The sequence below is a fragment of the Macaca thibetana genome, chromosome 5, assembly GCF_024542745.1.
Source record: "Macaca thibetana thibetana isolate TM-01 chromosome 5, ASM2454274v1, whole genome shotgun sequence".
Lineage (NCBI taxonomy): Eukaryota > Metazoa > Chordata > Mammalia > Primates > Cercopithecidae > Macaca > Macaca thibetana.
In genome coordinates, this window is record NC_065582.1 from 169,329,095 (window position 1) to 169,354,830 (window position 25,736).

General features: G+C 44.6%; 3 protein-coding genes and 1 non-coding gene across 4 annotated transcripts in view; 1 reads left to right on the plus strand and 3 right to left on the minus strand.

Annotated features, from left to right (window-relative positions):
• Window positions 1-25,736, plus strand: part of QDPR (quinoid dihydropteridine reductase) — a 213,523-nt gene that overhangs the window by 165,591 nt on the left and 22,196 nt on the right. The window contains exons 2-3 of the mRNA XM_050791985.1: window positions 21,671-21,952; window positions 24,524-24,616. Of these exons, the coding sequence (XP_050647942.1) occupies window positions 21,851-21,952; window positions 24,524-24,616 (195 nt within the window). The 5' untranslated portion in view covers window positions 21,671-21,850. The remainder of the gene's footprint in view (window positions 1-21,670; window positions 21,953-24,523; window positions 24,617-25,736) is intronic.
• The window catches only part of MED28 (mediator complex subunit 28), a 1,184,036-nt gene that overhangs the window by 74,808 nt on the left and 1,083,492 nt on the right, over window positions 1-25,736 (minus strand). The gene's annotated exons all lie outside the window — the stretch shown is intronic.
• CLRN2 (clarin 2) lies at window positions 815-18,816 on the minus strand. The gene is made up of 3 exons (XM_050791974.1): window positions 18,389-18,816; window positions 10,606-10,785; window positions 815-6,834 (listed from the first exon to the last, which is right to left on the minus strand). Exons 1-3 carry the CDS (start codon window positions 18,639-18,641, stop codon window positions 6,569-6,571), a joined length of 699 nt encoding a protein of 232 aa, XP_050647931.1. The 5' UTR covers window positions 18,642-18,816; the 3' UTR covers window positions 815-6,568.
• LOC126955879 (small nucleolar RNA U13) lies at window positions 4,679-4,782 on the minus strand. Its single transcript, XR_007726164.1, has one exon. It is a non-coding gene; the product is annotated as a small nucleolar RNA U13 (small nucleolar RNA).

The window sequence follows — 25,736 nt, forward strand, 5'->3', positions numbered from 1 at the left end:
TTGAACCCAGGAGATGGAGGTTACAGTGAGCCAAGATCACGCCATTGCACTCTAGCCTGGGTGACAGAGTGAGATTCCATCTCAAAAAGAAAAAATAAAATAAATAAATAAGTAAATAAATAGAATGGGTTCAGGGACTTCTCTGAGTTGCTGTGTCCCTCTCTAGTATCACATCCTGAAATCATATTTCACATTTCACCTTTGAGATTCCCTGTGCCCTGCATAGCCTCCTTCCCCTCTATGACTTCCAGTGATGAACCTGGCTTAATATTTAAGCATTTTAAGTAGGTTAGCACCCCATTCCCAGCAAGTATTTTCTTTTTTCTTTTTTTTTTTAGACAGAGTCTTGCTCTGTTGCCAGGCTGGAGTGCAGTGGCGCGATCTCAGCTCACTGCAACCTCTGCCTCCTGGGTTCAAGCGATTCTCCTGTCTTAGCCTCCCGAGTAGCTGGGACTACTTATGCGCCACCACGCCCAGTTAATGTTTGTATTTTTAGTAGAGACGGAGTTTCACTATGTTGACCAGGATGGTCTCAATCTCTTGTCCTCGTGATGCACCTGCCTCGGCCTCCCAAAGTGCTGGGATTATAGGCGTGAGCCACTGAGCCCGACCCCAGCAAGTATTTTCTAAATTGTGATGCTAATCTATTAGTAATAATTAATAATTAATACTTAGCAGGAGTTAGCATTTTTATTATATGCTGTTGGAAGTGTGAGGAGTTGTTTAATTTACTCTTCATACTTTCACATTTTTCTTGAAAGAGAGAAGTATATTTGTAACATAAGACTCTGCTCTGATTTCACATGGAAAGATCCTTGCTATCGAAAAGTCTTGATTAATTATATATGTTATTAGTTATATTTTCATTAGTGAAAACCATGTATCACTCATTTTTTTTTGGATGGAGCTTCGCTCTTGTTGCCCAGGCTGAAGTGCCATGGCATGATCTGGGCTCATTGCAACCTCTGCCTCCCAGGTTCAAGCGATTCTGCTGACTCAGCCTCTCGAGTAGCTGGGACTATAGGCACACACCACTACGCCTGAATATTTTCTGTATTTTTAGTAGAGGCAGTGTTTCACCATGTTGGCCAGGCTGGTCTTGAACTCCTGACCTCAGGTGATCCACCTGACTCAGCCTCCCAAAGGGCTGGGATTACAGACTTGAGTCACCGGCCCTGGTAATTACTCATTTCTTAATACTGTGAACATAGAGTAGAACTTCTTTTCACCAATAACAAATTACTTTTCTTAATTGCAGCTAAATTTCATTGACTTTGATCCCTGCAGTTAGTATTAGTAATATCATATTAGCAATCATACAAATGTATGCATATGATAATTATTTTTAAAGGGCATATGAAAATTAATCATCATCACACTCTAATCAATGTCATAAACTAATGTTATGACCAACATTTTGACTTTGCATGGACTGGTCGGCTGGAAGGGATAGTGCACTGCAGGCCATTGGACACCTTTGTGAGCCTTAGGAAAAGGCGCCCCCTTTAGGAGAAAGCACCCTTGTGGATGAGGCCAGGAGAAGCCAGGGGCACTTGGGCTAGTCCCTCGCCTCCTATACTTCACCTCCCTTGGGCAGGGTGCAACCTGCACAGCCACTTGCAGAAACCCTGAGAAGGAGCCTCAAGGGTGATTCAAGGCAATCATCTTGCTGTATTGGAAAAGTGGTGGCCTTGACATCATATAAATCAGGGCTGAAGTCTTTCTCCATTATTTATTAGCAATGAGGCTGAGCAAGTTCCTTAAATTCTCCAAATCTAAAGTTACCCATCTGTTAAAAAAAGATACTAATATTTATCTTGAATAATTGTTGTCAGAATTAAGGAGAAAGTGTACAGTGCCTGGCCCACATAAGATAATGAATGACCTCTGAGAGGAAAGAACTCAGTGTTTTCCTCAGCTCTCAAACTACTCTCAACAACAATTAATACAGCAGACTTCGATGACCAAATGTGGGGAATTTCCCTCCATCAACCAATAAGCAGTCAGCTCTGCAGCAGACACCGGCTGGGTAGGCTCTAAGTCAGTTCTGACACTATCCACCTGGTGATAGAATCAGGTCCCATAGGCTGAGAGCTCCGTCCCCAAAGCTGTCCCTCCTCCCTCAGACACTAGTCCCAAGTAGCCAAACCCACAACTTTGGTTTTGGCTAATTTGCTGGGGCAGCTCACAGAACTCAGGGAAACACTTCTATTTACTGGTTTATTACAAAGGATATCACAAAGGATACAGATGAAGAGACGCATGGAGCAAGGTATGGGAGAAGGAGCGCGGAGCTTGCATGCTCTCCCTGGGTGCACCTCCCTCCAGGAACCTCCACATACTCAGCCATCTGCAATCTCTCCAAACCCAGTTCTTTTGGGTTTCTGCCGAGGCTTCGTTATGTAGGCATGATTGATTAAGCATTGGCCATCGGTGATCAACTTAACCTTCAGCCCCTCTTTCCTCCCAGAAGTCATGGGTGTGGGTGGGGCTGGAAGTCCCAACCCTCTAATTCTGCCTTAGTCTTTTCCTGTGACCAGCCGCCTTCCCGAAGCTACTATTTATTTACTCATAAAATGACCACATTAATTATAGTCAAGATAAAGGAGCTACATTTTCCTCTGTGCATTTGAAAATAATGCAAGTGAATTTTGTGACCCAGATACTTAATCTCTCTTCTTCCCACCCCCACTCTCAACCTGCTAAATTCCATGTAGGAATCTCATTTACAGTATTTCTGAGAGATGGTCTTTCAGACTAAGCCTGATTATTGCCAGTAACATTATGGTTGCCACCTGATAGCTCATGGTTTAAAGACATTATAGATACTTCTGAAACACTTTCAAAAGCTATGGACTCTGTCACAGAAAAAATGCAGATGCGTACAAAAGCCTGCACTTTGACTTCTTGAAACACATCTGGCTGGGCGCCGTGGCTCATGCCTGTAATCCCAGCACTTTGGGAAACGAGGAGCATGAATTGCCTGAGGTCAAGAGTTTGAGACCAGCCTGGCCAACATAGTGAAACCCCGTCTCTACTAAAAATACAAAAAATTAGCTGGGCTTGGTGGCGGGCACCTGTAATCCCAGCTACTTGGGAGGCTGAGGCTGGAGAATCACTTGAACCCAGGAGGTGGAGGTTGCAGTGAGCCGAGATCCCACCATTGCATTCCAGCCTGGGCGACAGAGCAAGACTATGTCTCAAAAAAAACTGAATTCACCCTGCCCCCTTCTTCTTTTTTTTCTTTTTTTTGTGAAACAGAGTTTCACTCTTGGCATCCAAGCTAGAGTTCAAAGGCGTGATCTCGACTCACTGCGACCTTCGCCTGGGTTCAAGCAATTCTCCTGCCTCAGCCTCCTGAGCAGCTGGGATTACAGGCATCTGCCACAACGCCCAGCTAATTTTTGTGTTTTTAGTAGAGACGGGGTTTCACCACGTTGGCTAGGCTGGTCTTGAACTCCTGACCTCAGGTGATCCACCCACCTCAGTCTCCCAAAGTACTGGGATTACAGGCATGAGCTACTGTGCCTGGCCCACTCTGCCCCCTTCTTGGCATGATAGTCTGCATATGACTGAAGGCAGTGATCAGTTGAAAGGCTATGGCCCTGATGACTTTTTATTTTTATTTTTGGAAATAGAGAGAGAAGGTCTCCCTGTGTTGTCCAGGCTGAACTCCTAGACTCAAGCAGTCCTCCCTCCTTGGCTTCCCAAAGTGCTGTAATTACAGGCATGAGCCACTACGCCTGGCCACCGTGCTAACTTTTCAAATAGCTCCATCATAAGCCTGCTCAGTATGTTTCATCCCCAGCTGCTGGGAGAATGAAATGTCTGGAGGGCAGGGATTTTTGTCAGCTCACTGCTTTAGTCCCAGCACTACATCAATATCAATACTGTTGAGTGAATAAATGTACCAAGATCCTCAGACACTTGTAATATAAACTGTTGTCAGATTTTCTGTATTTATGTTGATTTTTAAAAAACCCATCAGCAGGACTTTGTGTTCAAACTTGATATGATATTGACATTTCCTCTTGTTTTCAAGACAGCTTGGCAGTCTCTCACTATCTTTTGGATCCATCTCCTATCACATTAACTGTCTCTTTTGGATCTGTCTCCTATAACATAACTGTCTCTTCTAGCCATGTGCCATCTGCATCTTTGGTGAGTGACATCAGTCCACTAAATAGTGCTGAAACTATGCCTGGGATGTGGAAAAAGGGCTGAAAGGGGCAGATGAGCCCAGCAAGGAATTATAAAGAAGAGATGACATGAGCACTTCCTGAAGTCACCAAATCAGGTGTCATTTTAGATGGAGCTAATTTGGGGGATTAGATAACTTAAAAAAAAAAAATTTCCCAGGTTGGGCATGGTGGCTCATGCCTGTAATCACAGCACTTTGGGAGGCTGAGGTGGGTGGATCACTTGAGGTCAGAAGTTTGAGACCAGCCTGACCAACATGGTGAAAACCTATCTCTACTAAAAATACAAAATTAGCTGGGAGTGGTGGCACACACCTGTAATCTCAGCTCCTTGGGAGGCTGAAGCAGGAGAATTGCTTGAACCCGAGAGGCGGAGGCTGCAGTGAGCTGAGATCGTGCCATTGCACTCCAGCCTGGACAATAAGAGCAAAGCTCTGTTTTAAAAAAAAAAAAAATCATTTTCCTTTTTTTTTCCTTCAGATCAGATGGGTAATGTGCGGATGTCATAACAAGGTTCCAGGGTGGCACATCTCACACAAGTTCATGAAAACTCAATCACCATCCTCATGAACTACAAAAGGATCGCATTAGATAACATTTGCATGACATGAAGATAGGAGACCTGGGAAAGGATTCATCCCAGCTAGCATCATGGGAAAATTAGTTCATATAGTTGTGTACCTCTGTTAGTCAGGGTTCTCCAGAGGAACAGAGCCAACAGGCTGTGTGTGTGTGTGTGTGTGTGTAGTGACAGAGAGAAAGAGGTGGGTATTTTAAGGAATTGTCTCACATGACTCAGGAGGCCAGCAATTCCAGAATCTTGAGGCTAGGTGGGCAGGCTGGAGATCCAGTGACAGTTGCAGTTTGAGTCCAAAAAGTCTGCTGGCAGAATTCCCTCTCCCTCAGGGGAGCTAGGCCTTTTTTCTATTAGGGCCTTCAACAGATTGGATGAGGGAATTACCATCCAATTACAGATGGTAATCTGTTTTACTCAAAATACACAAATGTAAATGTTAATCTCCTCAAAAAACACCTTTGAGAAAACATCTAGAAGTGTTTGACCAAATATGTGGTTACTGTGGTCCAGCCAAGGTGACACAAAAAATTAACCATTCCAGTGGCACTTAGGAAAACTCAACACAAAACTGATGAATATCTCCAACAGGTGATGAAAGCAACATTCCAGTCCCATTGAGTACTCACATGCCTCTAAGCCCTCGTTGAAATTTCTTTTTCTTTTTTTTTTTTTTTTTTGAGATGGAGTCTCACTCTGTCGCCCAGGCTGGAGTACAGTGGCATGATCTTGGCTCACTGCAACCTCTGCCTCCCGGGTTCAAGCAGTTCTTCTGCCTCAGCCTCTTGAGTAGCTGGGACTACAGGTGCGCGTCGCCACGACTGGCTGATTTTTGTATTTTTAGTAGAGATGGGGTTTCACCATATTGGCCAGGCTGGTCTCGAATTCCTGACCTCACGATCTGCCTGCCTCTGCCTCCCAAAGTGCTGGGATTACAGGCATGAGCCACCGTGCCCGGCCCCTCCTTGTAATTTCACACCCTATGCCCAGCCTCCTTACTGACGCATCCTGGAATGCCCTTCTCCAACCTTGCTTCCTTCACCACTGGAAAAATCTACTCATCTTTCAAAGCTCAGATCAAATGTTCACATTGTGATACTTTCTTTAATACCACATCCCATCCCCAAGATTTAATTCCCTCCTTGGTCCCTTATGGCTGTTCTATTATCAGGTTGGTGCAAAAGTAATTGCTGTTTTTGCCATTAGGACCTGATGAGTTAATAAATGAGTGAGAACAGTGTCTTGCACATAGTAACCACTCAAAAAATGGCAGTTATTTTCATTCTTAGTGTTACCATTGCTAAGTCCTATGTCATGTGGAAAGATTAGGTGTTTCTGGAGGGCAGGAACAGGAACAGTATCATATTCCTCTGAGAATTCTTCCCCACTCACCAGCCCAATATTGTAAATGGAATCAACCAGGGATCTACAGACACTTACTGGAGTCTGTAGTATCTTATATTTGTCAAGTGCTCTACAGAATGCAGAATCTGGCAATATTATCACCCATTTAAACTTCACAACGGCCTTGGGAAGTTGTTACTATGCTTAAGCTGGCAAGTGGCAGAGTCTCCAGCTGCAACTGGAACTCCAACGTCATGAGAGAGGAATGCAAGAACGCTGGGGATCCCGGGCAAGTTTTTCTTTTCTGGCCCAGGCAACAGCCTTGGTCCTTCATATCCTTTTTCTTACTGCTGAGAACATGGCCGTGACGGAGTGGGAAGGCTGCAAAAACACGAGGACTCCATTCACACACAGAACTGACTTAGGCCAGGGTGTGAACAGGGGAAGGCTATTAATACAAGATATCCTCAGCCGTGACAGTGGCCTCTTCGATCTTGGTCTTAATCTCAGGGAGGGGAATATGACTGATCGCCACCACGACCAAGTTTGCGGCGTGGGCCGACGCGCTGGCCACACAGATCCAAAACGACTCTTCGTACTGTTCTTCCAGCACCACAAACTGGAAGAGCTTCTCCTGAAAGTTGGCGATTCGTTCTGTCAGGTCATGAAATTTCACCGCAGCCATGAAGCTGGCTATGGCTAACGCCACGACTCCACCTGAAACCCAAAAAGGTCACCCTCATTCACGGCTCCTTTTGGCGATTGTGACACCTCTATGAGAGGTGGCATTTCTGTGCCACGTGTGACAAGCTTGCTTTGGGTTAAAAAAGTTATGAGGAAGACATAAGTTTTAATTTGCTTTTAAAAGTAGGAGCTAACTCACACAGTATGAAGGAGAAAGGCAGGATTGTGCGGGGAAAGAGAGAATCTGCTTTATATCAGATCAAGTTTGAATTTCCACCCCTCCAATTTTTATTTATTTATTTATTTGTTTATTTATTTATTGAGATGGAGTCTTGCTCTATCACCCAGGCTGGAGTGCAGTGACGCCATCTCAGCTGACTGCAACCTCCACCACCTGGATTCAAGTGATTCTCCTGCCTCAGCCTCCCAAGTAGCTGGGACTACAGGTGCCTGTCACCACACCTGGCTAATTTTTGTATTTTTAGTAGAGACGGGGTTTCATCATGTTGCCCAGGCTGGTCTCGAACTCCTGATCTCAAGTGATCCATTTGCCTTGGCCTCCCAAAGTGCTGGAAATACAGGCGTTTGAGCCACTGCACCTGGCCCACTCTTCCAATTTTTCCCCTTACCCAGTACCATGCTTCCCGGGGATCCACATTTGGAGAAGTTCATTGTCTAAAATATCTCAGGATTTCTATGAAGACCATGAAGGCTATGTGGCAAGATGTAAGAAAAACTGTTGCTCTCCTCTTTAATTATCCTCCTTCCATGCTTAAGGACAAGGATGACCACTCATAGAAGGAGGAAAGGAGGGAGGCGAAAACTGGAAGAATTCCAAACTACTTCCCTATGTTTTGCTTGAAACTTTGACCTTCTGGGAGGAATCTCACTCTCTCTTTCTCTCTCTCTCCCTCCTCTTCCTCTGGTTTCAATTTTAATTAATATTTTTAATAACACATTTATGATGCTTCTTAAAAGATTATTATCTTCATCGAAGAAAAATTTGGACACTAGAGAAAATCATAAACAAATTTACTTTTATCCTAAAAGCCAGCATGAACACTTTCAACATTTGAGTGTTTTTCTTTATGTTTCTTTCTCTTTAACAAAATTAGTATTATGGTGTTCTTACTTGGATTTAAAATTTGATCTTTTCCCCTCACTTGGACATTTTTACGTGTTGCTAAATATTCCGTTACAGCACGACTTTATTGTTTGTTTTTATTTTTTTTGAGACAGGGTCTTGCTCTGTCATCTAGGATAGAGTGCAGTGGCGTGATCATGGCTCATTGCAGCCTTGACCTCCTGGGTTCAAGCGATCCTCTTGCCTCAGTCTCCTGAGTAGCTGGGATCATGGGTGCGTGCCACCATGCTTGGCTAATTTTTGGTTTTTGTTTGTTTGTGGAGATGGGGTCTCACTACGTTGCCCAGGCTGGTCTTCAACTCCTGGGCTCAAGCAATCCTCCCGCCTCAGCATCCCCAAGTGCTGGGATTACAGGCATGAGTCACCGTGCCAGGCTTACAGCATTACTATAAATGAGTGCATAGTATTTTTAGTAAAGACTAAACAGTCTCTACTAAATTATAGATATACGGTCACACACTATAATTTATGTAAGTATGACCTTATTTCTGGGTGTCTATATTACTTCTAATTTTTGATATCATAAAATGCTACAGCAAATACCATTTTATGTACATCCTTGTTCTCTTGTCGAGTATTTCCTTAGCATAAATCCAAACATGGAATTGTCTAGTCCAAATATATGCAAAGGCTATTCACCTTTTTATGCCTTTAGACACTGCAGTGTTTTTGTTTTTTTTAAGCTCAGTGGCAAGAAATAAAGTTTTGTCAAAATACATTATGTTTTACCTGTTTTTATTTTTATTTTTTTTGAAACAAGGTTTTGCTCTGTTGGCTGAGGCTGGAGTGCAGTGGCATGATCATGGTTCGCCACAGCCTGGACCTCCCAGGCTCAAGCAGTTCTCCCACCTCAGCCTCCCTAAGTGTTGGGATTACAGTTCCCAAGTAGCCGAGACTACAGGCGCCTGACACCACGCACAGCTAACTTTTTTATTTCTTATTTTTGTAGAAATGGGGTCTTGCTATGTTGCCCAGGCTATTTTGCCTGTTGCTAAACTCTCATCAGTAGAGTTTGAGAATGCTATCTCTCTGAGGAAAGAAATGGACAGAGATAAGCATTTATTGAAAGCAGGGTTGAGCACTTTTTACATGCCAGCCTCTGTGAGGATGCATGCAGATGAGAAAGACACCTGTAGTCTTGATGAGGGTGAGCCATGTATATAAACAATTCTACAGGGTGGCTACCATCTGCAAACAAAGGCAAACACATAATAATTGACTTCTTGATATACATTATAATACATAATAAAATAACACTACCTGTTTTTATATTTTATGATATTCTTGTATAAGGTAATCATAGTGAGGGGTTATTGTCTGAATGGTACCTTGAATATTTGACCTGAGTTTTCAGAGATAGCCCTCATTTCACAAGATTCTGTTATTTTCATTACAGATGATGTGTTAAGTGCATAATTAAATGTGAATTAATTTCTGTGCATCAATATACTCCCAAATCAACATGCATGCACGCATGTGCGTGCGTGCGCACGTGCACACACACACACACATCTTTTAGTTTTTGGCTTGGAAAATAGGTCATGATGGTCATAAACGAGAGCATGGATCTGTGGAAAAATAAAGAGCTTAGAATCAGTTATGCCTAGGTTGGAATTCCACCTCTGCCACTCATTGCTGTGTGACTGTTTAACTTCTCTGAGCCTCAGGCTCTTCATCTGTAAACGTGGGTCTAATAATACCTCCTATAGAGATGTGGTGAGATGTAAACAAAGTAACGCATGCAAAATCCCCAGGTCCATGCCTAAATCTTAGTGGCTGCTCAGTAAGTTGCATCTCGTTTAAGGGCATGGTGCAGTGAAGGCGCTGGGAAGGTGAGAGGAGGGAGAGTTGAGACAGCCAGTGAGCCCTGTCTGCATTAATATGCCCAGGTATGTGTGGGGGGAACACTAAAGACCTTGGCAGCTAGATGGCACTCACTTCCCCTTCTTAACCCAGAGCCTGAATGGAGGAGCCTTTCACAAATGGCCTCTTGCTCACAATACCCTTCTCTTCTGTCGTTGGTGGAGTTCCTCCCAGCCTCAACTGCAGCACCAGCTCCATCTCTTTCCCCGTCCCAGGGCCCCCACCTCTCCCTACTTTCAGCTCTCTGTCTTCTGGCCTCTCCTTTCACCTCGATCTCTCTTCACTGCTCTAAGTCCTCAGCCATTCACGTACTCTAATAAGATGGTTCTTTATTGTGACAGACTCTGCAACTTAAAGAGGAAATTCATGAGCACTTTGGGAGGCCAAGCAAGGCGGATCCCTTGACCTCAGGAGTTTGAGACTAGCCTGGGCAACATGGTGAAACCCCATCTCTACAAAAACTACAAAAAAATTAGCTGGGCATGGTGGTGCATGCCTGTACTCCCAGCTACTTGGGGGCCTGAGGTGGGAAGATCACTTGAGCCCAGGAGGTCAAGGCTGCAGTGAACTGAGATCGCACCACTGCACTCCAGTGTGGGTGACAAAATGAGACCCTGTCTCAAAAAAGAAAAAGAAAAAGAGGACATTCATTCCATGCCCATCAAGAAGGTCTTAGACACAGGAAAGTCAAAGCTCCAGTGGCACATTTTAGTTCCTTCACACCTTCTGCCCAACTACTTGGAGCCCAGCCCTGTGATGGTGTGGACACAATTTTCTCTCCCTAAGGGACTTCTTACCTGCCAGAACATTCCATAGGCAGATACCCCCAGGACCGTTGACTGCCTGGTATGGGACCTGGATCATGTTGAGAATGGCAAAGCCCATGCTGACCAGAGCCAGGGCCAAGGCCAGGAAGAGGAGCAGCAGAATCATCACATGAAGGCCTGCGTTGAGCTCTTTCACTAGGTGTGGGAAGACTAGGGAGACAAGACACAGCCGCTATTTCAATATCAGAGTTAGACTCACTTTCATAAAGCCCAAGCTTGCTTACCATGAAGGCTTCGATAGACAGGGGTGAAGGCAAGATAGCAAGCATGCGGTTTTCAGACAGCGGGAGATTTTCTGAGATGAACTCATGGCCCCCAGATTCATGCCTGTCAGTTGATCAACAAGCCTCTCTTCCTTGGAGCGGACACAAAATCAAAATGTGTCCTGGCTGTCAGTTTAAGCTGCACCGAGCTTGAAGCTCTGGGGTCTGATGTGAACTGATACACACAGGCCCCAGTGACTCAGCAAGGTAGGCCCTTGCTTACCCCCATGTATGAAGGACTCATAATTCTCACATTGCACAACATTTTATTAAAATATTAATTTGCCTTACGAATATGGCAAAATAAGTTAGTGAAATCTTAATTTCTATTTGTTTTCTCTATGTTTGCCACTAGTACTGGCTGTGAAGATGAAATGGTGTAGCATAATGGAGTAGCTCAAATATTGCCTGGTCAAGTCAGTTCTCAAAAATGGCAGCTGTGGTTGTTGCTGTTATATTTTGACGGTCTTGGGAAAGTCATGTGACTTCTCAAGCCTCAGTTTCTTCATCAGTACAATGGGGATAGTAATCCGTGCAGATGAATTGAGGATAGTCAACATTTACTAAGTGCAGTCATGGGCCAAACATTTTACATGGTCATCTTGTTCAATGCACGTGACAAAGACATGAGGTAGATTTTATAAACTCCCTTTACCCACAGGCTTGGAGACATTAAATTGCTTGTGTTTGGGCAAGGCAACTCTATACTCTATATAAGATTTATAATTCAATATACTATGAGAACAAATGTGACCCTGAAAGAGCCAGTCCTTCAAGATGGGTCCTGAGTGGTTAACTGGGTGTAAATTTAAACTAGGGCCAAGTGGCCATTTACTGACTAGGGGGTCACACACATCCTCTGAGTTTCTTGAAAACCCACACCTTTTTATCTTTGAGATCTGCCTCAGCCAATCAGGGCTCAGCTGTAATGACCAATCAGGGCTCAGCTGTATCAGCTAATCAGGGTTCAGCTGTATCGACCAATCAGAACTAAGTGAATTTGAATTCTTTATTTACGTAAACAGACCCGATTGGAAACCTGGGTGGGAACTTTTGCTGTAAAACCTGAGCCTTCCCTTTCTTCTCTGGAATACACCTTCCTTTTACACCAAAGGCTGTGTTTCCCTGGTTTGCAAACTGTTAACTGGAATAAAGTCTTTCCTCAAAACTCCTTTTTTGAGAACTGTTGTTCACAACTGTGTGTTTTAACAGTGTCAAGTCATGATCTTTAGTAGTTATAAATGAAGAATTGAACATTATGAAAGCTACAGAACTTCTGAGCATACTCATTCCTCTGCAATTGCTCCAAGGTTCCTGCTGAATACCCACCCTGACGGAACTAGTTCCTTTGCTGGTTCACCTGCCTCTCTCAGCCTCTGAAGGCTGGCGTCTCCCAATCCTGATAAGTAGTTTTTATTTTTCCCATTAGGTGTCCTTTCCACTCACACGTTTTCAGGCACTCCACGTTTACACGGTAAGTTCTGATGTTTCTTTCCAGTTCTGAATTTCCATTTGTTTTTATCTCCCTATGGTTATCTAATCGGCATTGGAAACTTTACCCTGGAAGATGAGCTCCTTTCCAGTGAGTTTGTCTTTGTAAAGCATCTTTCTTCCCTGTGCCTCTATCCCATCTTAATGTCCCTTAGATTTTTTTTCTCTTTTCAAACCCTCAGCCCCTTTTTGTTTCAGACACAGTAGCTTGTGCCTGATTTTTATTTATTTTTATTTTTGAGACAGAATCTCGTTCTGTTGCCCAGGCTGGAGTGCAGTGGCACCATCTCAGCTTGGTGCAACCTCCTCCTCTCTGATTCAAGCAATTCTCGTGCCTCAGCCTTTCCAATAGCTGGGATTACAGGCACCCACCACCATGCCTGGCTAATTTTTGCATTTTCAGTAGCGGTGGGGTTCACCATGTTGGCCAGGCTGGTCTCGAACTCCTGGCCTCAAGTGATCTGCCCGCGTTGGCCTCCCAAAGTGCTGGGATTACAGACCAGACCCGGCCGCTTGTGCCTGATTTTTAAATTGTTTCATTATCCCCTTTCTTGACCAGGCAATCTTTAGGACACATGACTAACATAGTAATGCTCACCCAAACTCTTTTTTTTTTTTTTTTTTTTTTGAGACGGAGTCTTGCTCTGTAGCCCGGGCTGGAGTGCAGTGGCCGGATCTCAGCTCACTGCAAGCTCCGCCTCCCGGGTTTATGCCATTCTCCTGCCTCAGCCTCCCGAGTAGCTGGGACTACAGGCGCCCGCCACCACGCCCGGCTAGTTTTTTGTATTTTTTAGTAGAGACGGGGTTTCACGGTGTTCGCCAGGATGGTCTCGATCTCCTGACCTCGTGATCCGCCCGTCTCGGCCTCCCAAAGTGCTGGGATTACAGGCTTGAGCCACCGCGCCCGGCCCACCCAAACTCTTAAAATAGAAAACAGTCACCTATGTGAATGGCAAAGATCAAAATGTTTGCTAACACACCGTGTTGACAATGGTGTAAGGAAGAGGCACTCTCAAGTCTCGTAGAAATATTAATTTATGTAACCTTGTTAGAGGGCAATGTGGCAACCTCTACTAAAGCAAATTCACTTCTAGGAATTTATTTTCCAGAAGCACTCCTACATGTGCTCAAAGCATGGATCAAATATTGGATATTCATTACAATAGTGAAAGATTAGAGAAAAAACAGTGTGTGAATAGATTGATTTAATAAATTAAGGTATCCATAATGTCCATAATGTACACAATTCATCTTTTAAAAAGAATCATATCCACATAATGATTGAACTTCTATCCAGATTTGATTTTTAAAAAACTGAGTAATAACCATATTAGGATGATGGGGGAGAGGGAATTTGGGGCATATGGAGTGATGTGGAGAGGGAGGTAAAGAGTGCCCAGTCCTTGGTCTTCATAGTAGGAAGTGCATTAACTGTATTTTAAAAATGCTTATTGGCAAAGGGCAAACCTCACTCAACCCCCACATTCTTGTAACATAACTCAGGGCTCAGACCTCATGGTTAATTGAGATTTTATTATTTTTTAATATATGTCATTATTTAGAAATTCGAGGCTGGGGCGGTGGCTCATGCCTGTAATCCCAGCACTTCTGGGGGCCAAGATGGGGGGATTACTTGAGGCCAGGGGTTGGAGATAAGTCTGGGCAACATAGCAAGGTTCTGTCTCTAACCTAAATTATTTTAAAAAAAGAAGAAGAAAATAGAAATTCGAATCATGTCTCAGGAGTGTTAATGCACCAGTTCTTTCTACTTTCTGAGGGGTGACTCCACCTTCGCCTGACACCCAGTGCTGCCCTAGGAAAGCTGTTGTTCCCTTGCCTTTCATATTTGAAACCCAGACTCCAAGAGTTTTAGGTGTCTCCCACTAGGAATTACATTTAAGTTTCCCGCTTGAAATCCATGACCTTACACACTATTCATGGTGATAAACGACAACACATGATTCACGGTGATAAATGACAACAGCCACCTATATGGGGGGCAGACTATGTGTCGGTGGCTTTATACATATTCTTTGTTTTGTTGCTCATGGACACCCTCTCTCACACTTACAAATGAGGAAACTGAGGCTCGGAGAAGTGAAATAGCTTAGCCACGCTCCCATAGCAAGAAAGTGTCAGCTTAACTACTCTATTACAGGGCTAGAGCAGAAAAATCAGAAAGCACAGATAATTAGAGGTTTAAAATTGTAAATATAGAGTCTTGAATTCTGGAGGTCTTATTTTGAATTTGAATAGATATAGTTTTTTCCTACGCATTAGAGGTAACTCACTTGAATACCAGAATTGATTAATCATTCTATCAGCATCTAAGACTATTAGATAATTTGTTTGCTCCGAATCCCAGAGAGGTCTGGCAGCCCTTTTTGCCCCAGCAGGGCAAATAAGAAAAGCAGGACATCTGAAGTCAAACCCAGGTCCTGGCCACTAGTGGAATATTTGTGGGGTAGGAAGTAGAGAGGAACCACAGAACTAAAAGCTGCAAAGCAATCTACTACATTAGGTGCTTTTAAAGAAATTATTTTATGTATTGATTTCTCTGATCTCTAATTTCCTCATCAGTAAAATGGGCGTGATAAAATCTCTTCTCTAGCATAGTAAAAATGGAAGGAAATGAACTGTAACGCAGTGGCTTCAGATACTGTGTTCTGTGCCTAGTACATATTTACCTGCCTCTCCTTTATCAGATGGTAAACTTTTCTTTTTTCTTTCTTTCTTTTTTTTTTTTTTGAGATGAATTTTCACTCTTTTCACCCAGGCCGGAGTGCAATGGCACAATCTTTGCTCACTGCAACCTCCACCTCCTGGGTTCAAGTGATTCTCCTGCCTCAGCCTCCTGAGGAGCTGGGATTACAGGCACCTGCCACCACCCCTGGCTAATTTTTGTATTTTTAGTAGATACGTTGTTTCACCATGTCAGCCAGGCTGGTCTCAAATTCCTGACTTCAGGTGGTCCACCTGCCTTGGCCCCCCAAAGTGCTGGGATTACAGGAGTGAGTCACTGTAACTGGCCAGATGGTAAACTTTTCTAGGGAAAGTACTTGTTTTGTTCATCCCTGTTTTCTTAAGAGTCTGGTCTGTAAATATGCCATAGTACAATTGAATGTGTGGACAATGCTAAAGTAATGTTTGTCTCTTTCTTTCTCTAGCCACCCAAACAGCCACGTTGACTTGTTTTTATTTCATAGGGTCTGGGTATTAAAAAAGGGCCTTAATCTTTGTGATGAATAGTTCTCTGGTTTTCTCCGTGATTGGTGTGGGAATCGATTCCCCTGGGTGATTTTTTGGGAACACCTCCGTGATGGGAGAAATGGCTGCTTGTGAACGAGACCCAGTAAAACCTCCCCACCCCACAGTTTACAAAGCACTTTCACTTTTATCCCCATCTACACTGATCTGCAACTGCGGGGATTTTTTTTTTTTTTTTTCCTACAGATGGATAGTCAATGGCAGAAAGAGACTCCAGGAGAAACAGACTCCAGGTTGTGGGAGGCTCTGATATACCCGGTAGCTGCCTCGAGGTTACATTGTGCTAGAATTAAAAGCTGTAAATCTAAAGGAGACTAGACTGGCACTAGAGAACCTTATAACATCAGTGTCCCCGAGCTGTATCTGGGTAAAGCCAGCCAAGCACAGGAGGAACCTGGCCCCAGGCTCCTCCTGAATGCTTTGAAAGAGAATCACATCCAAGGTACTGTGAACGGATGTTTATAGACCCTCCTCTGAGAAAACCCCAGGGCCGCAGGAAACAAAACCTTCTCAAATACTCTCCTACTCAGGGACAAGAATAAAATGTCCTTTATGCTTCTCACAGGGTTGTGATGCTTTCCAGACCAGAACATGTTAGACGAACCGAAAACGTTTCCCATGGATGTCCTAAGAAGGAAGGAGGAGGAAGGCAAGAAGTACTTACTGAATTCCTCCAAGGCTCAAACAAAATACGTATTTGTTTGCAGCTTCCCACTCAAAGCAGTTTACATTTCTGTGAGCTGGGAATGGCAGGTGTCTAGTCATTAGGTTGATGCTGACATGTGACCGCTGTTTAATCTTCTCACCCTATTCAAGTTTCAACAATTGTCCTGTTGGGGTTCAGAATCCAATACCCCCCAAATATGAAGCTTTGTGAAGAAGCCTCAAGGTCTCTCTGGCCTCCCCTCTCCCTCCTGTCTCTTCCTTCTTTGTCTGTCTAAAGCACGGTATGAGGTAGTTTTCTGACGTTCCCTTATCTGCCTACGTCCAGGCCCACCGAAGAAAAAGACCTCTGGTCCCTTTCCTGAGTGTTCATTAATTGTACCCATATCACAGGAAGGAAGACTGAAGTCTGTTAACACAGGTGGACAGACTTTTGTCACAAGCCAATGTCTGCCCTGTGGGCCCAACAGACTTTGTCCCAGCTCATTGTATGTTCTGCAAGCCCATTGAATTTCCCTAAAAATAATTTACTAGTCCCCTGAAATCATCCACACTTCCCCATCTCCCTTTCCCCTAAGATGAAGAGGATATAACCATCTGTACCCCATTGAGATAGCGGACAATCACTCTATGATTTTCCCCTATGCGTGCTAATAAATGTGTATGCCATTTTCCCTATTAATCTGCCTTTTGTCAGTAGGTTGTTTAAAGAACCTTCAGAGCGCAAAGGGGAAGTTTTCCCTTGGCCCCTACAGTCCTGATGACATCATTTATAGCAATAGCATCTAGTTCAGAATCGAGTAGTCCCTATAGTTGTCATGGTTAGCTTTTAGCATTTCTTTTTTTTCTTTATGGTGTGTATTTTCAAGTTTTATGTTATAATTTTGATGGCGCTATTTTTTCAATATCCAGGGTTTAATCTAATTGCTAGGTAAATATAAATATGCCCAGAGATATTGTTCTTGAATATACATAACAAATATAATTTTTTGTGTGTATTTAAATGATGACAATTTGTATTATATTTGCCAACGGTTCCAGCTTTTTGTCCTTATAAATTTAATATGACATTTACCTTGGCCAGATATCTATAAACTACTACAATTCTGAAATACAGAAATCAAGGAATGAATACAATTCTGTATCACCTTGCACTGGCATGGTATTGATTAATTACGGTTTTGTGTGGACACTGTTTTCACCAGCGATCTCATTGATTCAAAAGGCTTGCAGAATATGGCCTGTTTTGTTTTTTCCTTCCCAGAAGCCCATTCCTAAGCCTAGCTTGGATTCCTGTTTGTGCAGACTGCTCTGCTTACATCCTGGGCAGCTCTGATGCCACACTGAACACCAGCCAAAGTCCATGCCCGCTCACGTTCACAGAGAGCAGGCAAGTGCCTTGCTTGAGGTCTCCCCGCCAGGAAACTTTCCAGTAGGGGTTCCAGCCGGGGTAGTCTGATTCCAGAACCCAAGCACAGTGCCCCTGTGCATCTTCTCAGACTATGCAGTTTTTACAAAAGTAGACATGGAAGTGTTCATCATGCTTCCCAAAGGTTCAGTTCTGCAGGCAGCCCCCACACACTTGTTGTGGTCACGTGGCATTGGTCTGGAGTCCGGCTCTACTGTTTCCTGGCTGGGTGACCTCAGGTAAGTTATGTAACCTCTCCAAGCCTCAGTGTACTCCTCTGGAAAATGGGAACATTAACAAGTCCTTCTATATAAGTTTGTTGTAAGTCTTTAAGGAGACAAGTGGTGTGAGGTACTTAGTAGAATGTCTGACACATGTAAACCCCTCATGTTTCAATAGTCATTATTAATAGAGGTAACCTGCAAAAATGCAGAAATCCTTGTTTCTATCTAATGTTTCTATACACCTCTACAGAAAAAGAAAAGAAGGAAGGAAGGAAAGATCTTTTTGATGTGGGTCCAGAACCCTCGGCTCACTGTGGACTTTGACATTATGCCTGAGATTGAGGCAGCAGCCAAATTCCACAATGAGACAAAAGCACTCTTGCACAGTAACAAAAATAAGTGCCTAGAAACAGCTTCCATGCCCCCAATATACTTACTCGTGAATTGGGACTGGCGGCTCCCAAGCCCACACTGCCGCACCTTACACCCTCGGAAGAGCCCGTAGTAAATGTCCCCAATGAACTTGACCAGCTCTCTGTCTGTGGCATTGACCAGATCCACTCCAGTCTGACAAAGGATTTTCCCACTCAGCCAGTGGGGCACTACCAGGGCAACGATGATCAGGATGAAGGAGGAGAAGCTGAGTAAAGACGCCAGCCCATACCACGCCTTTTTGAACCATCCAGGCATGCTAGTGGGTGCAGGTCATCCCCAAGGTCTCCGAGCAGCAGTGAGGGTCGCTGACATCTTTCAGATACTCGGCAATGCTCTGCTCCAAGGTCAGCTCTTCCAAACACTCTATTTCAAGATTTTAAGTCCATCCCCTCGTCCTCCTTCAGCGCAAGCTTGCACAGTCCATGTTTACTATAACCACATCCGGAAGCCTCTACAGAGACAATCTTCACCTGACTATGTAGCGGAGTGTGTTACTGAAGGAAGTAACCTTATATCTCCTCCTAGACTAACGTTTCAGCAGAGGGTTTAATTGTTCCTGTTTCAAGTATTTAAATAGCCCTGGTGTGGACCTCATAATGATAAAGGAGTTAGTAATAAGCAAAACCAAGTAGCTCTGATGATAAAGAGATGCAAACCAATCTCAAAAAACGCATATGGTAGAAGGAAAACAAAAATGGAATGATTAGCACCTGAATATCGCCAACAATGCACAGTGTCAAATGTCGATCTCTCTGATGCGTGGGTGTCCTGGCATTTCTTTCTCTGAAATGTCACTGCTGTCAGAATCTTTAGGACTGTTATTAATACCATCAAATGACCCTGGTTCTTGGGGCTTTAATACTGAAATATGTAAATAGGCTCTTATGAATTTCTCACTGTGTGAATCTGCTGGGGGTAAATTGTGACTAGAATTAATTTGTGTCTGTTGGGACAGCCTGGAATCCAACATTTAACATTCCTCTCTCCTGCCCCTCCTTCTACGTTATCTGAAATGGGACAGAAAAGTGTTTTTCTAGTATATTAGCAAATAGTAGCCACACTGCTGGAGTATTGATCTCTTCTAATAGTGGAAGATCTAGGTTTTCCTTTTAATCTGTAGACACTAGGAATGAAATATTCTTTCTTCTCTATCTTATACTGTGGACTTTGACATTTTGACTTTTACCTTATTCCTGAATATCAACTTAACCTCATGTGAGACTGGCAACAGCCACTCTCTCCATATCTCTGGGGACCAAAGTTGGGCAGAGGTGGAGCAGTAAAATTGTTTAGTTGGTCACAGAAGGCTGAAGGGGGGTTCAGGAAGTTGCACTGTTAACCAATAGGGGTCCCAGGAATCTCACTTGGAGAGTGTCAAGGAAGCAGAGGGACATATTAATGGAAATGTCAGTTTCCTTCCTCATAATTGGGGCTCACTTCCGTGGCCTCTCCACAATGAAAATAAAGATGAGAATTTCTGAGCCTGGGCAATGTAGTGAGACCTTATCTCTACAAAAAATTAAAAAAAATTAGTTGGGCCTGACGGCGTGTATCTGTGGTCCCAGCTACGGGAGGCTGAGGCTGGAGGATTGCTTGAACCCAGGAGCTCAAGGCTGTAGTGAGCTATGATCATGCCACTCTGAGTAACAGAGCGAGATCCTGTCTCCCTATCTCTCTATAGAAAGAGGAGTGGCACTTTACCATATACAAAATGCTTTGACCGTATGCTTGCTCACCTCTGATGCTTCAGCAACCCTTAATGGTAAACAGGAGATGTACGATTTCAGTCATTTCTCTCACGGAAAACTGGATGTCGGTGCTGGGGCTGAAATTCGGGTCTTTGAATTACAACAGCTCATCTTCATCCCAGTGACTTCGAAACAGCAAATGTTTTTCTGGTAAAAAATAACAGAATACATATAAAAGGCTCAGAAGACTGCTTGGCACATCAATAAGTGATCAATAATGTTAGTTCACATTCTTATTTTAACATTAAGCATGCTTTGACAAGTCATCCGTAAATATCGAGTCATATTTCTGCTGTCAATGATGGACCTGTGTCAACTTTTGGTGTTTTGAGGGTTAAGCAATTGTTTTCAGAAAAACTCTAAGGGAAATAAATACTTGATTCCCAACAAGCCTTTGCCTTGCTGAACATAGGTGTGGTTAAGTGGAACTCTAGCCATTGAAGACCTGGGTTCAAATTCCTACTCTTCTGGACAAGTGTCTGAGACTCTCATGCCTCAGCTTTCTAATCTGCATAGGATTATCGTGTGGAGTAAAATGAAATAGCACAGGCAGATCACTTAGCACAGTGCCTTGGATATAACGGGCACTAAATCCATGGCGCTCTCCTCTCCACCCAGCCTCCTAGCAGTTCTATTTCTGATAATGAAGCTTCTGACAACAAAATGTGCTGCTGGCTGCATCCTCTTCTCTAGTGACATATTTCTGTGTGCTTTACCTGGCACAAGTTTACTGAACAAACATCTGTGTCTGCTGTGTACAAGGCTCTGTGTGTGGGAAGTGGCACAAAGATGTATATAATACAGGGGTCTGCTATCAAGAAGGTTATGAGAGTGTTAGAGCTCTGGTTCTCTATCAGTGATGAATTTGCCCCTAGGAGGCAACTGGTAAAATGTGGAGATATTTTTGATTGTCATGAGTGAGGGGTAGGGGCTAGCTATTGACTTCTAGTGTATGCAGGCCAGGGATGCTGTAAATATCCCACAATGCCCAGGGCAGCACCTGTCACAAATAATTATCTGGCCCAAAATGTCAGCAGTGCTGTAGTTCAGAGGCTCTGTGTTAGAGATACAGGCCATGGGCAGAAATAACTAATATACATGGGAGAAAATGCCAGGATCTGTGTCTGACGATGAGTTTCATGTGGTAAAAGGGCCATTTGGATTAATGGGTATAAATGTACGGTTAGATAGAAGAAATAAGACCTAGTGTGGTTTGTCTCGTCTCCGCAGTGAACTTTCAGCTCCTTGAGCGTAGCGACCTCTTCCGTTTTTTCGGCAGGTAGGGATATTTAAATCTCTATTTTGATGCATAATTAAAAATAAAAAATTGCCAAAACAGTGGTCGAAAATCGTACTACACTATATTTCACATGCTTACACTTCACAAATTAATGCTCGTAAAACACCCACTCTCCACCCTCCTGGCCCTTAGCCCCACTCGCTGCATGCCCCGGGGCTCAGCACTTGCCCGCGGGTGGGAGGCGGGGCTTCGCCAAATCCCCGTCCCTTGGGCAGGGCCTGACCGAGGTTACAGTCACTCCGGGTGGCGGGGCGCCCCGAGCGTGGCAGCGCGCTAGGCGGCAGCAGCGGGCGCGGAGCGGGACGCGGCCGCTGCCCGTTCCCTCTTGGCGGGGTTGGCCGGCCGGGGCGGGGCGCGGCGCGGCGCTCGGGCTCGAGGGAGTCGGAGCTGCGGTAGCCAGGCCCGCCAGGAGCAGGATGGCGGCGGCGGCTGCAGGCGAGGCGCGCCGGGTGCTGGTATACGGCGGCAGGGGCGCGCTGGGTTCTCGATGCGTGGAGGCGTTTCGGGCCCGCAACTGGGTAATGGCTGCGGGCTGAGCGCTGCTGGGTCTCCGCGGGGGTGGCCGGGGCTTTCGTGTGGAGCCCGACGGGGGGCAGTCTAGAGGAAGCTGGGTGCCCCTGTGCGCCGCTTGACCCGTGTTGCTTGCACGTGCGCGCACAGGTCTCGCGTCTATACCTGTTTCCGAGTGCGTGCGCACGCCAGTCCCAGGGCGCTGGGCCTTTGCTCTCCAAGGAGGTGCTCCGTGGGCCTCCACCAGACCCAAAAAGTCCGGCGTGACTCGGAAGAGAATTCCAAAGCGGAGGAACGGGAGCGGGGGTGAGAGGACGGAGAGAGAGTGTAAAAGGGAGGCTTTGGATTGAGACAGCCCAGTCCCGGTTACTAGTCGTGAGACGGCGTATTGATTACTTAACGCCCTAGGACCTCAGTTTCCCCATTTGTAAAATGGAGATTCTGATAGTGAGAGTTGCGAGGATTAGATGAGATAATTGGTGTCGTTGCACATAAATTACCTGACGCCTGGTAAAAACTGTTTAAATGCTGGTTATTAATGTTACTGTTACTACCCACCCCTGTTCTTTTAGCCCCCTTGGATCTGACAGTTTGAAGTCTCAGCACGGAAAAACGCTGACAGCTTCTTTGCTTTGCAAAGACTATTTCAACTACTTTGCATAGTCAGGTGTCAGTTTCCAGGAGGCAGCAAGTCGGAGCAGAGCTGATCCATGGCCAAAGACCCTTGACCCCAGCCGCTCAGCAGGCCTCAGCACTTTCCCGGTGGAGACCCTGCCAGGGGCAGCGTTCTGGGAGCTTAGCAGCAGCAGCAGCCTGGGCAAGAGTTCCCCTGGGACCAGAAAAAGGATCTCAGGATTTTCTTTAAAAAAAAACAAAAAACAAAAAACTTACTTATCTAATTTTTATAGATTTAGGGGCACAAGTACAGTTTAGTTACATGGATATGTTGTGTAGTGGTGAAGTCTGGGCTTTTAGTGTAACCATCACCCAAATAGTGTATATTTATCAAGGTTTTCTCCTTGCTCAGAATCTGGTACAGGAATATGCTTCTAAATAATTCAGTCACACCACTCCCTTCCTGCCACCCATGTGCTCAGAGCCTGGGGACACTGATGAGGGCGCTTTCCCAGGTCTTCAAGAGATGTATGGTGGTGACAGAGGCAGCACTTCTGCCAAGGGCCAGGCACTGTGCTCCCAGTACCAGAATTCCCATAGACTCTTAATGCTCCCAGTAACTTTAAGGTAGTAGATCCCGTTAGTGTCATGTGTTAGAGGGCGAAGGCTGTGCTTTCTCCTGGTGGTGGCACTTGGTCTTGGCAGAATCTGGAGAGCTGGTTTACCTCTGGCTCTTGGTCTTTCTACTCCAAATTCTTCCTGCCATCTTAGGGAGGGCTAGGATGATGGAGACTTTTCATTGTTTCAGAATCCCCCGTGGGATAACAAGTTAATTAATAATATAACAAATGTTGATAAATAGATGCTGTGTTTACAGCTTATGGCAGAGATAATTATCTCTGTGGACTTCAGACCAAGAGACCCTGAGTAAGGACTGAGCATCACCTGTGCCAGGAGCTTTCTCTTCTTCCATTTCATTTAATTCTTACACTGCCCCTGTTAATCATCAACAAACAACCTCTTTTGTTGGGAACCGCTGCCCGACATCGGAGTGAGAAAGCCATCTGGCAGAGCTGGGATTCAAACCTGATCTGTCTGATTTCCAATCCTAAAACCCATCCCTGTCTGCTGTAGGGCAGGGATCCTCTGCGGGCTAAATCTGGTCTGCCACCTATTTTTGTGCAGCCCAAGACTTAAGAATGGTTTTACGTTTTCAGGTGGTTGAAAGTAAAATCAAATGAGGAAAGATATTTTGTTATATGTGAAAATTATATGAAATTCACATTTCAGCTCTGAAGATTTATTAGAACACAGCTGCACTTATTTTTTCCCCCTATTTATTGCTGTGTTCTGTTACAATTGCAGATTTGGGTAACGGCAGGGTTTGTGTTTTAGAGGTGAATGTGGAGGAGAAGGGGAGTGTTTGGAGGTAGGAGGTCCTGGGATGGAGCTCAATATGGGGTAGGCTGGCCAAAGACAGGTATCCCTGGAACGTGTGAGAGAGGTTGGTTGCTAGTTTCTTTCTCTGGTGAGTTTTCATTTAAGCTTCTTACCTGTCTCCAGTCTCCTCCTTTCTTTTTCTTTCTTTCTTTTTTTTTTAAATGGAGATAAGGCCTCCTTCTGCCGCCCAGCCCGGAGTACAGTGGTGCGATCATAGCTTACTGCACTCTCCAACTCCTGGGCTCAAGTGATCCTCTCGCCTCAACCTCCCGGGTAGCTGGGACTACAGGCATGTGCCACCACACCTGGCTAATTTTAGCATTTTTTGTAGAGACCGGGTCTTGCTGTGTTGCCCAGGCGGGTCTCAAACTCTTGGCCTCAAGAGATCCTCCCACATCGGCTCCCAAAGTGCTGGCATTATAGACGTGAACCACTACATCTGGCCACCTCCCCTCATTTCTGTGTGACTCTTTCATGGAATAACAACTCACTGCCTCTTAACCAAAGCTGTTTTCTCCTTCCAGTGGGTTGCCAGCATTGACGTGGTGGAGAATGAAGAGGCCAGCGCTAGCATCGTTGTTAAAATGACAGACTCATTCACTGAGCAGGCTGACCAGGTAATTTCAAAAAGGCCCCCAAACATTGTGAGGGGAACGCTGGGGAGAGGTGACCACTGGCTGTATGTTCTTCCTTTTTTTTTTTTTTTCCGGGACAGTGTCTTGCTCTGTCACCCAGGCTCTAGTGCAGTGGCGCGATCTCCGTTCACTGCAACCTCTGCCTGCCGGGTTGAAGCAATTCTGCCTCAGCCTCCCGAGTAGCTGGGATTGCAGGTGCCCGCCACTGTGCCCACCTTCACATCCGGCTAATTTTTTGTATTTTTAGTAGAGACAGGGTTTCACCATGTTGGCCAGGCTGGTCTTGAACTCCTGACCTTGTGATCAGCCTGCCTCGGCCTCCCAAAGTGCTCGGTTTACAGGCATAAGCCGCTGCGCCTGGCCTGTTCTTCCTTTTTTTAAAGCTGTTTTTTCTCTAATTAGGAAAGCCATTTGTGCTCATTGAGGAAAATTTGGAAAAAGTGAGAAATGATACAAAGATAAATTATATAATCATTTTGAATTAGTTCACTGTTAATGTTTTGGCCTCTTTTCTTGTCTTTTTCTACGCATATTGTATGTTAGTCCTTTTACAAGTTTAGGTAATTTTGTGTTTTATAGTTTCTGGTCAGCTTTATGTTTTTGTTTTCTATACTTAAATACTTCTCCAGATTACTGAAAAAACCTCTTTGTAGATGTGTGATATTCCATTTTATGGAATGGCCACAGTTTATTTAGTTTCTGTTTATTGTACCTTTGAGTTTTTTGCAGAATTTTTGTTTTACTATTATTAAGAATGTTGTGATGAACATCTTTGTCTACATATCTGATTATTATAATTATTATTATTTATTTATTTATTTATTTTTATTTTTATTTTTTTGAGATGGAGTCTCGCTCTGTCGCCCAGGCTGGAGTGCAGTGGCCGGATCTCCACTCACTGCAAGCTCCGCCTCCCGGTTTCATGCCATTCTCCTGCCTCAGCCTCCCGAGTAGCTGGGACTACAGGCGCCCGCCACCATGCCCGGCTAATTTTTTATATTTTTAGTAGAGACAGGGTTTCGCTGTGTTAGCCAGGATGGTCTCAATCTCCTGACGTCGTGATCTGCCTGCCTCGGCCTCCCAAAGTGCTGGGATTACAGAT